This window comes from Mobula hypostoma, chromosome 3 (assembly GCF_963921235.1).
Source record: "Mobula hypostoma chromosome 3, sMobHyp1.1, whole genome shotgun sequence".
NCBI classification, from domain to species: domain Eukaryota; kingdom Metazoa; phylum Chordata; class Chondrichthyes; order Myliobatiformes; family Myliobatidae; genus Mobula; species Mobula hypostoma.
Window position 1 is genome coordinate 94,827,166 of NC_086099.1, and position 13,197 is coordinate 94,840,362.

Sequence of the window (13,197 nt, forward strand, 5' to 3'; positions counted from 1 at the left end):
ACCTGGAGCGAAAACAAATTGCTGGAGGAATTCAATAGGCCAAGCAGTATCTATGGAGACAAAGGGATAGTCGATGTTTTGACTATCAGGACATGTAAATGAATTGCTAGACAATTACAGTTGCAAGAAAAAGGTTGTGAACCCTTTGCAATTACCTGTTTTCCTGCATTAATTATGTAGTCTGATCTTCATCTGATTTTCTTTGCTCTGAGTTTTCAACGCTTGCAAATTATATGTGGAGACGACTGAACAAACAGCATGCACCACATATATTTGCACAAATGGATTTGTGGATCGAAGGCTCACAAATAATGTGGGCCTGTCACAAGGAGGTTTCTGGCTACAGTTGAGACGTGTGTTGCCTCCCAGGTGCTATGGTCCAGCATGTCATGCAGTGCTTACAGTACATTCTGACGGGCGGGGGGGTGGTGAGCAACTAAGGTCGTGGTTAGGTTTGTTTTACAGATAACAGTTCCTGATGTTTATAGTTCAGTTATTGCTCTATAGATTTGCAAAGTATGCTTGCAGATAAAGAATTGCAGGGTTGTATGTGGTGACAAGTATGTACTCTGATAATAAATTTTACTATGAACTTTGGTATAATAGGTACAAACAGCATAGGCAGGAGCAGGGATGAGGTCTTGCAAAGGGATTTTTCAGCAGAAGGTAATTCCAGGATTACTACCCATGCCGTGTGCTGGTGAGGTGAGATATAGTGCGAAGGAGCAGGTGCAGGAGGGGGACTTCAGATTTATGGATCACTGAGCTCTCTTCTGGGTGGTAGAATCTTTACAGAAAAATGGCTTGCACCTGAACTGGAGGGAAATTAATACCCTCACCAGGAGATTTGGTCGTGCTACTTGGGAGGGTTTAAGCTAGAGCGGCGGAGGAGATGGAAACCATAGCAGCAGGTGGTCGGGTTGAGGGCAAGGAGAACTGTATGACAAGTAAGACTGAAAGGGAGGGCAGCAAGGAGAAGGCCAATAAACATAGTGGAACTGGTGGGCTTATTTCCGTGCTTGAGCACGAAGTCAGAGCCTGGATCAGTACATGGAATTATGATACCTTTGCCATTATGGACACCTGGTTACATGAGGCACGGGATAGGCTTGATGGGTTTTGTTGTTTTTGACATGGTGATGGGGGTGTGGGTAAAAGAGGTGGCGGGGCTGCACCACTGATAAGGGAGAATGCCACAACAGTGTTCAAGGACACACTGGAAGGCTCATCCACAGAGGCAATTTGGCTGAGCTCTAAAATAAGTAAGGTACAATTACACTGATGTGATTATACTATAGGTACTCTAATAGCCACTGAGAGATGGAGAAACATGTCGAAGATCATGAAAAGGTGCAGAAACAAAAATTGTTGGCATACTGGGGGACTTTAACCTCCTCAGGATTGTTTGGAATTTTGCTAATTCAAGAGGCTTAGATGGGGCATGATGTTGAGAGTCCAATTAGAGGAGCAAACATACTGGACCTGGCTTGGTGACAGACCTAATAGTAAGTGAACATTTTAGGAACAGTAACCACAACTTATTCTGTTACGAGTAAGGATAAAATCAGATCTTGCAGGAGGGTACTCAATGGGGGGAGGGCAAATTAAGACAGGAGCTAAGGGGGGCAGGGGTGTGATTGGGAGCAACTGCTCTCAGACAAATCCACATCAGACATTTGGGAGTTTAAAGACCAGCTGATCAAGGTTGGCATATTCTAGAAAGGACAAGGAAGATAAGGTCAGGGGACTCTGAATGACCCAAGAGATCCTAAATTTAGTCAAGAAGAGAAAGGAGCATATGTAGGTCTTATTAAGTTAAAATCAAACTGGGCCCTTGGAAGTATAAACACAACAGAAAAGTGTTCAAACAGGCAACTAGGAAGGCCAGTAGGGCCCATTGTCCTTGGCAAACAAGATCAAGGGGAATCCCAAGGCATATTTACCATTGATAAGTCAGGAAAGGGAACGTCCACTGAAGGACAAAGAAGGGAATTTGTGCTTAGAGTCAGAGCAAGTGGCTCTGGTATTAAATGAGTACACTGTTTCACTATTTACTGAGAGAAGAATCGAAGAATAGTGAAGGTAGAACAGGCCCTTCTGGCCCACTGAGACGCTCCGCCTGGCAAGCCACTAATTTAACCCTAGCACGAGGAATTCTGCAGATGCTGGAATTTCAAGCAACACACATCAAATTTTCTGGTGAACGCAGCAGGCCAGGCAGCATCTCTAGGAAGAGGTACAGTTGACATTTCAGGCCGAGACCCTTCGTTAACCCTAGTCTAATCACAGGACAATTAACCTATTAGCTGCCATGAATTTGGACTGTGGGAGGAAAGTGGAGCACCCAGAGGAAACCCACAAGCAGACGGGAAGAATATACAAAGGATATATCCTCTTACGGAGGATGCCAGAATTGAACTCCAAACTCTGACGGCCTGAGACGTAATAGCATGGCACTAACCACTACGCTACCATGGCAGTTGTTCTCCCTAGGGCAGAGGCGAGAGGTCCCGACTTGGGGTTCACAGATTCCTCAGTTATGGTAGAGGTCCACGGCATAAGAAACGATTGGGAACCCCTTCCCTGGAACATCAGAGGCTAAGGGGAGTCCTGATAGGAGCTCTTCTTAAATAATGAGATTTCTCCAGGAAGAAATATCATACACTAGGAAAGATGCTTTGGGGGGTTGTTGCTGTTTAAAGGAGGCAAGTTGTTTTTTTTAGAATGCAGTTTGTTAGGTTTCTGGAATAGTTACCAGGAGCAGTAGTGAAATTAGGCAGTTTGGTGGAGTTTAACATGGACACATGAAAATTAAAGGAATTGAGAGATATGGATGATGAACAAGAAGAGGGCACTTAGTTTCAACTGGCTTCAAGATTAGCACAAAACCATGATTAGATTTTTGAATCCAGGACATCAAACTTCTCTCAGATCGATCCTACTCTCCCTCCAATATCTGCTTGTTATCAAACAGAACCAATCCATTCCTTTCTTAATCAATCCCTAATTGGAATGAATCCCCAACCCTCCAATCAAGTACGTAACATGTCTCAAGTCTTCCACAATATGCTAGAAGAACTCATTAGGTCAAGCAGCACCAGTGGGAGGCAAGAAATAGGCATCATTTCGGGCCAAAACCCTGCGTCAAGTTCTGATTCAGGGTTTTGGCACAAAATGTCAGCAACTTCATTCCTCCCACCAATGCTGCTTCACCTGCTGAGTTCTTCCAGCAGATTGGTGTTGCTCCAGATTTCAGCAACTGTAGTCTTGTGTCTCCCTTGAACACCACCGCTTCTGAGTTGAGACTATTCACCTTCTGTCCTAAAAACATCTCTCCTAGCTTTACCGCCCACCTAACCTGTAATCCATTTCCTTTTGTTAGTTTCCCCTTAGTATTCAAGCCCTGTTCTATATTTATAATGTTACAGCGTTCTTTTATTTGGAGTACTGCAGAGACACAGTAGAAGCATTCCTGCGCAAGTCTGGCGAAGAGCTTTAAAAACCCAGTCTCTATAAAAGAGGGGTACTGTCTAGTGGAGTGGTCATTGTGGGAGTGGTCTGAGTCAGAGTAGTAAGGCTTTGGCTCAACAGGGCTTCAGCAAGAACAGGCAGGAGCAAGGTAAGAAGGAAAGTTCATTCTTTATTTCTTATTTAACTCTTGAGAAAATAGAGGGTATGCCAGTTTTCTGTCCTGGGTGTCAAGATATGGGATTTCTAAGAGATGACCTTCGGCCTGTTAGGGAAAGTGAAGAGGTGATAGGAGCTACAGGGAGGTAGTCACCCCAAGGCTACAGGAGACAGATAAATGGGTGACTGTCAGGAGTGGGAAGGGTGAACATCAGACAGTGGAGAGCACCCTTGTGACTGTCCCCCTCAATAATAAATACTCCATTTTGAGTACTGTAGTGAGGGGATGACCTACCCGGGGGGGAAGCAACAGCAACCGTATCTCTGGCACTGACTCTGGCCCTGTGGTTCAGAAGGGTAGGGAACAGAAGAGGATGACAGTAAAAGGGCACTCTATAGTTAGGGGGACAGATATATGATTCTGTGGATGTGAAAAAGAAACACAGATGGTAGTTTGCCTCCTAGGTGCCAGGGTCCAAGATGTTTCTGAATACGTCCACAATATCCTGAAAAGGGAGGGTGAGCAGCCAGAAGTCATAGTACATATTGGTAGAAAAAGGTAGAAAAGGAAAGAGGTCCTGAAAATAGAATACAGGGAATTAGGAAGGAAGCTGAGTAGGACTTCAAGTATGTAATCACTGGATTGCTGCCTTTGCCAAGCGACAATGAGGATAGGAATAGAATGAGATGGCAGATAAATGTGTGGCTGAAGATTTGGAGCGGGGGAGGGGGCAGGGATTCAGATTTCTGGATAATTTGTACCTGTTCTGGGGCAGGTGTGACCTGTACAAAAGGGATGGGTTGCCCTTGAATCTGAGGGGGACCAATATCCCCCTCAGGTCGCTACAGCTATTGGGAGTGGTTTAAACTAATATAGCAGGGGGATGGGAACCAATATAATAGAGCTGAGGATGAGTCGGCAGGTTTACAAATAAATGATGGTGTAATATGAATTTAAGGAAGGACAAGCCAATGATTGGGTACAAAGGAAGATGTCTGTGGTGGTTGGAGGTCAATCATCTCATCCTCAGGACATCACTGCAGGAGTTCCAACCATCTTCAGCTGCTTCATCAATAACCTTCCATCATAAGGTCAGGAGTGGGGATGTTCGCAGATGACTGCACAATGTTCTGTACCATTTGTGACTCCTCAGATAGTGAAGCAGGTCATACCCAAATGCAGCAGGACCTGGACAATATCCAGGTTTGGGTTGACAAGTGACAAGTAACATTCGAGCCACACAAGTGCCAGGCAATGACCATCTCCAACAAGGGAGGCTCTAACCATCATCCCTTGACATTCAGTGGCATCACCATCACTGAATCCCCCTACTATCAACATCCTGGGGGTTACCATTGACAGGAAACTGAACTGGTCTAGCCATATAACCACCGTGGCTACCAGAGCAGGTCAAAGGCTAGTAAGTCACCTCCTGACTCCCCAAAGCCTGTCCACCATCTACAAACGTACAAGGCTCAGGTCAGGAGTGTAATGGGATACTTGTCACTCGCCTGGATGAGTACAGCTCCATCAACACTCAAGAAGCTCGACACCATCCAGTACAAGGCAGCCCACTTGATTGGTACCTCTTCCACAAGCATCCTATCCCTCCACCATTGACAAACTGTTACAGCAGTGTGTACTATCTACAAGATGTACTGCAACAACACACCAAAGTTCTTAAGGCAGCATCTTCTAGACCCACAACCACTACCATCTAGAAGGACAAAAACAGCAGTTACCTGGGAACACCACCACTTGGAAATGTCTCTCCAAGTCGCTCACCATCCTGACTTGGAAACATATCACTGTTCTTCATTTTCGTTTGGTCAAAATCAACAAATTCCCCTCCCTAACAGCACTGTGGGTGTACACCTACACCTCAGGGACTGCAGCGGTTCAAGAAGGCAGCTCATCTCCACTTTCTCAAGGGCAACTAGGGATGGGCAATAAATGCTGGCTTAGCTGGGGACGTCCACATCCCGTAAATTAATAAATAAAAAAAATTGTATACAGAGCAGTAAGTTAAATTGTACCACAGAGACAAAATTCAAAAGAGCGAAGAATGCAGGACTGAAGGTGCTGTATTTAAATGTGCATAGCATTCGGAATAAGATGGACAAACTCATGGTGCAATTAGAGATTGGTCAGTATGACGCTGTAGGCATCACTGAGTCACGGCTGATTGAAGGCTATAGTTGGGAACTTAACATCAAAGGATAAACTTTGTATCGAAAGGACAGGCAGGAAGGCACAGGCAGTGGTGTAGGTCTGTTGGTAAGAGATGGAATTACATCTTTAGAAAGAGGTGACATAGGGTCAGAGAATGCTGAAACTTTGTGGGTGGAGTTAAGAATCTGCAAGGGTAAAAACCGTTATTGGAATCATATGTAGGCCTCCAAATAGTAGCCAAGATATGGGGTTCAGATTGCAAAAGGATCCGGAAAATGCATGTAGTAAGAGCATTGTTAGAATTGTAATAGGGGAATTCAATATGCAAGAGTAAACACAAAATACTCTGCAGATGCTGGGGTCAAAGCAACACTCACAACACAAACAACAGGAATTCTGCAGATGCTGGAAATTCAAGCAACACACATCAAAGTTGCTGGTGAACGCAGCAGGCCAGGCAGCATCTATAGGAAGAAGCGCAGTCGACGTTTCAGGCCGAGACCCTTCGTCAGGACTCACAACACGCTGGAGGAACTCAGCAGGTCGGGCAGCATCCATGGAAACGATCAGTCAACGTTTTGGGCCGGAACCCTTCGTCAGGACCGTAGGGGGAAGGGGCAGAGGCCCTATAAAGAAGGTGGGGGAGGGTGAGAAGGAGAAGACTGGTAGGTTCCAGGTGAAAAACCAGTAAGAGGAAAGATAAAGGGGTGGGGGAGGGGAGGCAGGGAGGTGATAGGCAGGAAAGGTGAAGAAGGAATAGGGGAAAACACAATGGGTAGTAGAAGGAGGCGGAACCATGAGGGAGGTGATAGGCAGCTGGGGGAGGGGCAGAGTGAAATAGGGATAGAGGGAGGGAATTACCGGAAGTTGGAGAATTCTATTTTCATACCAAGGGGCTGGAGACTACCTAGACGGTATATGAGGTGTTGCCCCTCCAACCTGAGTTTAGCCTCATCATGGCAGTAGAGGAGGCTATGTATGAATATATCTGAATGGGAAGCAGAGCTGAAGTGGGTGGCTACTGGGAGATCCCGTCTGTTGCGGCGGACAGAGTGGAGGTGCTCGATGAAGCGGTCCCCCAATCTGCGTCGGGTTTCACCGATGTAGAGGAGGCCGCACCGGGAGAACCGGATGCAATAGATGACCCCAACAGACTCACAAGTGAAGTGTCGTGAAACCCAACGCAGATTGGGGGACCACTTCATCAAGCACCTCAGCTCCCTCTGCCACAACAGACAGGATCCCCCGGTAGCCACCCACTTCAACTCTGCTTCCCACTCCCATTCGGATATGTCCATACATGGCCTCCTCTACTGCCATGATGAGGCTAAACTCAGGTTGGAGGAGCAACACCTCATATACCGTCTAGGTAGTCTCCAGCCCCTTGGTATGAACATAGAATTTTCCAACTTCCGGTAATTCCCTCCCCCATCCCTATTTCACTCTGCCCCCTCCCCCAGCTGTCTATCACCTCCCTCATGGTTCCGCCTCCTTCTACTACCCATTGTGTTTTCCCCTATTCCTTCTTCACCTTTCCTGCCTATCACCTCCCTGCTTCCCCTCCCCCACCCCTTTATCTTTCCCCTTACCGGTTTTTCACCTGGAACCTACCAGCCTCCTCCTTCCCACCCTCCCCCCACCTTCTTCATAGGGCCTCTGCCCCTTCCCTCTACAGTCCTGATGGAGGGTTCTGGCCCAAAACGTTGACTGATCGTTTCCACGGATGCTGCCTGACCTGCTGAGTTCCTCCAGCGTGTTGTAAGTGTCAATATGCAAGAGGATTGGGAAAATCAGGTTGGTGTTGGATCATAAGAGAGGGAATTTGTTGAAGGCCCACGAGATGGCTTTTCTCTTTTAGTATTTTTATAAGTTTCTACTAGATGGCTTTTTACAGTAGCTTGTAGTTGAGCCTACTCGGGGAAAGGCTATCTTAGATTGGGTGTTGTGTAATAACCCAGATTTCATTAGGAAGCTTAACATAAACAAACCCTTAGGAGGCAGTGATCATAATATGATTGAATTCATACTGCAATTTGAGTGGGAAAAGCATAACTCACATGTATCAGTATCACAATGGAATAAAGGGAATTACAGAAGCATGAGAGAGGAGCTTGTCACGTGGTTTGGCGGAGGATACTGGCAGGGATGACGGCAGAGTAGAGGTGGCTGAAGTTTCTGTGAATAGTTCACAAGGCACAGCATAGATATGTCCCACAGAAGTTCTCAAATGGCAGGGGTAGGCAACCATGGCTGACAAGGGAAGTTAAGAATTGCATAAAAGCCAAAGAAAGAACATATAAAGTAGCAAAACTGAGTGGGAAGTTGGATGATTGGGAAACTTTTAAAATCCAACAAAAAGCTACAAAAAGGGAAAAGATAAAATATGAGGGGAAACTAGCCATTAATATAAAGCAGGGTACTGAAAGACTTTTTATCAATTATATAAAGAGTAAAAGGGAAGTAAGAGTTGATATTGGACCACAGGGAAATGATGCTGTTGAGGTTGTAATGGGGACAAAAAAATGGCAGATGAACTTAATGAGTACTTCGCATCTGTCTTCACTGTGCAAGACACTAGCAGTGTGCCAGAGTCCGCGAGTGTCAGGGAGCAGGCGTGAGTGCCGTTGCTATTACAAAGGAAAAAGTGCCAGGCAAATGGAAAGGTCTTAAGGTGGATAATTCATCTGGGCCAGATCGATGACATCCCAGAGTCCTGAGAGAGGTTGCTGAAGAGATAACGGATGCATTGGTGATGACCTTTCAAGAATCACATGATTCTGGCATAGTCCCGGAGGACTGGAAATTTGCAAATGTCACTCCATTCTTTAAGGGAGGAAGGCAAAATAAAGGAAATTATCAGCCAGTTAGCATAACCTCAGTGGTGGGGAAAGTGTTGGAGTTTATTATTAAGGATGAGGTTTTGAGGTACTTGGAGACTCATGAGAAAATATTTCCAAGGGAATAGAATATAAAAGTAAGGAGATAATGCTGAGCCTTTATAAGACATTAGTCAGGCTGCATTTGGAGTATTGCTAACAGTTTTGGGCCCCACATCTCAGAAAGGATGTGTTGTCATTGGAGAGGGTCCAGAAGAGGGTCACAAGGATGATTCTGGGAATGAAGGGGTTAACTTATAAGGAGTGTTTCGCAGCTTTGGGCCTGTACTGCACTGGAATTCAGAAGAACGCAGGGGGATCTCATTAAAACCTACTGAATGTTAAAAGGAGTGGATAGGGTGGATGTGGAGAGGATGTTTCCTATGATGAGGGTATCCAGAACTAGAGGGCACAGCCTCAAAATTGAGGGGTAACCTTTTAGAACAGAGGTAAGGAGGAAATTTTTTTTAAGACAGAGTAGTGAATCTGTGGAATGTTCCGCCATGGACTGCAGTGGAGGCCAAGTCTGTGTGTATATTTAACGCAGAACTTGATTGGTAAGGGCATCAAAGGAAATGGCGAGAAGGCAGGTGTATGAGGTTAAGTGGGATCCAGGATCAGCCATGATGGAATGGTGGAGCAGACTCGATGAGCTGAATGGCCGAATTCTGTTCCTACGTCTTATGGTCTTATAATACTGCCGAAGGATTATGCAAAACAAAAAGCAAGTATATGCTCTGAAATGGGCACTTTTCTTAAAATAATATAAACTATGAAAAGCGTATTACACAAGCAGCTTAGAGTGTGTTCGAGCAGATAAGTTACCTTTCTATCTATGTCTTTATCCCACATGTCATTGATTGTACACCCAGCTCCTCTCATTAACAGTGCCCCCGTTCCAAAAAGGGTCAGCATGGACAAATCCGGAAGGCATCCTGGCTCTGCTGCTAAACCAATACTCCAGGTACAAGGCAAATACAACAACCAGGTCCCTAAAATATTAAATTACAAGAAATTAAAACTTATTGATTGCCAATGCAATGTTACTAAATTAAAATTGCAGAAAGGATGTTAATTCTAACATTATTATAAACAGCATGCTACAGGATTCACTCTAAACATCTAATCCAACAATCTGAAGCAGAGGTGTGATCTTTCAAAAGCGATAATTAAATGAAATTCAATCTACTCTTTCAGTTGGACCAAGAGATCTCACTGAATCATTACAGCGATTCCCACTGATTCATTACAGAATCAAATTATAATGAGGTTTTACACATTTCTTTTGATCAAAATAATTTAAAATGGAAGTCATAAAAGCAAATGAAGAACATGAAATGCAGAAAAGTTCAGTGGAAAGAAGTACATGGACTGCTGGTATCGACTAGTTCAGATGACTGTGTTGTAAAATCCTTACACGCCTTACACCATTTAAAAAGTTTGTGTAGTTCATTCTAATTATTCAACCGTGAGGACAGATCTGCAAGTGATTTGGCAGGTTGCACCTGCTCTCATCTGTCTGTCTATTTCAGGTTTCCTGTGTCAGTGGGACTTCGCTTTTACAATAATGGGGAAATTGCATTCTGTTCGGTGTGGACCCCCCAGAGTTGAGTTGATCTCCGGGCTGGCATCAGTAACGATCCCTGAAAAGGTCCCAGCCTCTCCCCATCCATTTACTCCACCCCTTCTCACGGCCTTGCAGGTGTCAGCACCCTCCAGCTGTTATGAGCCTCCCACATCACTCTCTCCGCCACCCTCGGCGGCCCTTTCCCCGCTTTACCGGTGGGCTTGTCCACCCGCATCAGCTTCAGGTAAGGCTGCACGAGCGGCGGCGTCAGCCCCACCAACCTCGCCGCTGATAGGCCGCCGCTCCTCCTGACGTGGGAAGCCGGCGGCGCGCGGGCCCGCCGATCACACGCGGCCGCCACCGGCCAGCGGCCACGACTCGCAGCCGTCAGCAACCGGCGTGGCCCGGCGCACCTCAGCATCGCCAGCGGCTCAGCGAGGCGCCCCAAGCGTGTGTCAGTACCGGTCTCCGGCCCCGCAGCGCACCATCGCTCCTTCCCCAGGTCAGCCGCTGCGCATGCGTGCTTCCGCAAAAGCCAATGGCCGCGCACTGCAGGGCTTTTGAGAAATCAGAGATGGTGGGTGTTGTGTATTTGCAACCTGTCTTATTACTGAATTAGACAGTGCATCTATCATGACTCAACGCTTCATGCACTGGTGTCTATTTCTCATTCTCGCTCTCACGCTCCCACACATTACGGTTGTCTGTCTCAGACTGATGACATCATCACCGTCGTCGTCGTGGCTATCCCTTGGATGATGGTCTTCATTCTGAAGAAGTAGTCCGCAGAGCGAAGATTCCTGTGCATATATTTGTTTAATGTGTACTAGATGTTGCACTCCAAGAAGCACACGATACTTCACAAATCAACCAACTGATTCCAATAGCATGGAAACCACGACGATTGGAGCTGATGGATTTGTTGCAGCTTTCATCTGCCTTCACAGTCATTGAGTTCGAAGTAACTTCGTCTGCCTGTTCCACCATTGAGGTCTTGGTCGGATTGTTCTTTGTCAGGGACCTCACCCCCGACCTTACCGCCGTGGGTGACCCTACCAGGAGCATAGCTCCAGACGGCATCGCTCTCAGGATCACAGGACCACACAAGCTTCTCCACTACGACAAGGTGACAATCCGTGGAGAAGATCATCACTGTACTTGACAAGTGTCAAACTACATTATCTGATCTTACCATTTCAATACATGACATCGCTCCTTTCCTGAGAAATGTTTTAGACCACATTCAACTCACTGATTTAACCATTTCAACACACATATTCTCTCAATTCATGACTATAACCAACACATTTTCTATTTTAACTTAATGATAACTCTAGAACTGAAAACTTCATGTTAACAGTTCTCGTTTCAAAACCCACAACTGAAAGCTCTACTTCGATACAAAATTGTTAAACTTCAGAGGGTGTTTTTGAAGTCTCTCTATCTTTGCTTTCAATATCTGGTAATGACTTTTGCTTACTGTGAACCTGAGCTTGTCTTTATCTGTCCTCTTGTCCCGGTACCTCATTGTCAAATCCTTGAATTTCCTCCTGTTTGTCAGAAGTCTCCCGAGTTGAACTTTTTTACATATGTGGTTTTGCTTGCATACTGCACTCCAATTGGAGATTCAATTACCACTTGATTTCCTGTTTGCCTCACCACCCTGTAGGGTGTTGAAAGGTGTGGTGAATTTGTCCACATTTACTTGCTGCATAAGAACAGTGTCCCCAACTTTTACAGTAGACTCTTGCAGACATCCCACCCTGCAAAAACTCATTTCAAGGAGGTAGCACCCCTGCCCCCCGTCGACCTCCAAGGGTGTATGTAATACTTTGTTTAGTGATTTTTATCTAATCTGTGAACCAAGTTGGGTATATGTAGAAAATGTGACATTAAAATATGTACTTATATTATCATGTTTATTCTATTACAACTTTAAGTAAGTCTACAGGGAGTTTGGCCTCATCACGTAGGACATCAATAGCGTAGCTCCTTAGCAGCTAGCCAGCTAGTTTAAATAACGTTAGCTACGCTAATGAACAAATGACACCTGTTAAACTCACCTCAACATGTCTTTTACATTTTAACCCACCATGGGCAATAGAAAAGTCACTGTTGCAAACAGTGCAGTCAGCACTGAGAGGCGGGACTGCGCAAGCGATTTAAAAGGAACAGAGCCTCATATAGCGGGCAGCGGAGTTTGCGGGTGGCGGCACTCCGCTGCCCGCTATATGAGGCTCTGTTCCTTTTAAATCTTCCGCGGTTCACTGCCCGACGAGGCAAACGGACGAGGCAAGGAAGGTTTGGTATTCATTTTGTGTTGTTATTTGAGGAGAGGGGCAGTATGAGTGTGAAGGCAGTTTGTTGTTCTTGGTGCCGGATGTGGGAGACCCTGGAGTCTCCAAGCCTCCTGAACGTCCACATCTGCGCCAGGTGCGCCGAGATGCAGCTCCTAAGGGACCACGTCAGGGAACTGGAGCTGCAGCTCGATGACTTTCGTCTGGTCAGGGAGAGTGAAGAGTTGATAGAGAGGAGTTACAGGCAGGTGGTCACACCGGGGCCACGGGAGGCAAACAAGTGGGTCACAGTTAGGAGGGGGAAGGGGAAGAGTCAGGTAATAGGGAGTACCCCAGTGGCTGTGCCCCTTGACAATAGGTACTCCTGTTTGAGTACTGTTGGGGACAGCTTACCTGGGGGAAGCGACAGTGGCCGTGCCTCCAGCACAGAGTCCGGCCCTGTAGCTCAGAAGGGTAGGGAAAGGAAGAGGAGGGCAGTTGTAATAGGGGACTCGATAGTAAGGGTGTCAGGCGATTCTGTGGACGCAGTCCAGAGACCCGGATGGTAGTTCGCCTCCCTGGTGCCAGGGTCGGGGATATTTCTGATCGTGTCCAGGATATCCTGAAGTGGGAGGGTGAGGAGCCAGAGGTTGTGGTACATATAGGTACCAATGACAT

General features: G+C 46.1%; 1 protein-coding gene across 1 annotated transcript in view; it reads right to left on the minus strand.

Moving 5' to 3' along the window:
• Nucleotides 1–12,075, minus strand: part of coq2 (coenzyme Q2 4-hydroxybenzoate polyprenyltransferase) — a 33,519-nt gene extending 21,444 nt beyond the window's left edge. The window contains exons 1-2 of the mRNA XM_063043464.1: nucleotides 10,457–12,075; nucleotides 9,502–9,668 (exon numbers count right to left, since the gene is read on the minus strand). Coding sequence (XP_062899534.1) covers nucleotides 9,502–9,668; nucleotides 10,457–10,664 — 375 coding nt within the window. The 5' untranslated portion in view covers nucleotides 10,665–12,075. The remainder of the gene's footprint in view (nucleotides 1–9,501; nucleotides 9,669–10,456) is intronic.
• Nucleotides 12,076–13,197: the final 1,122 nt, after the last annotated feature.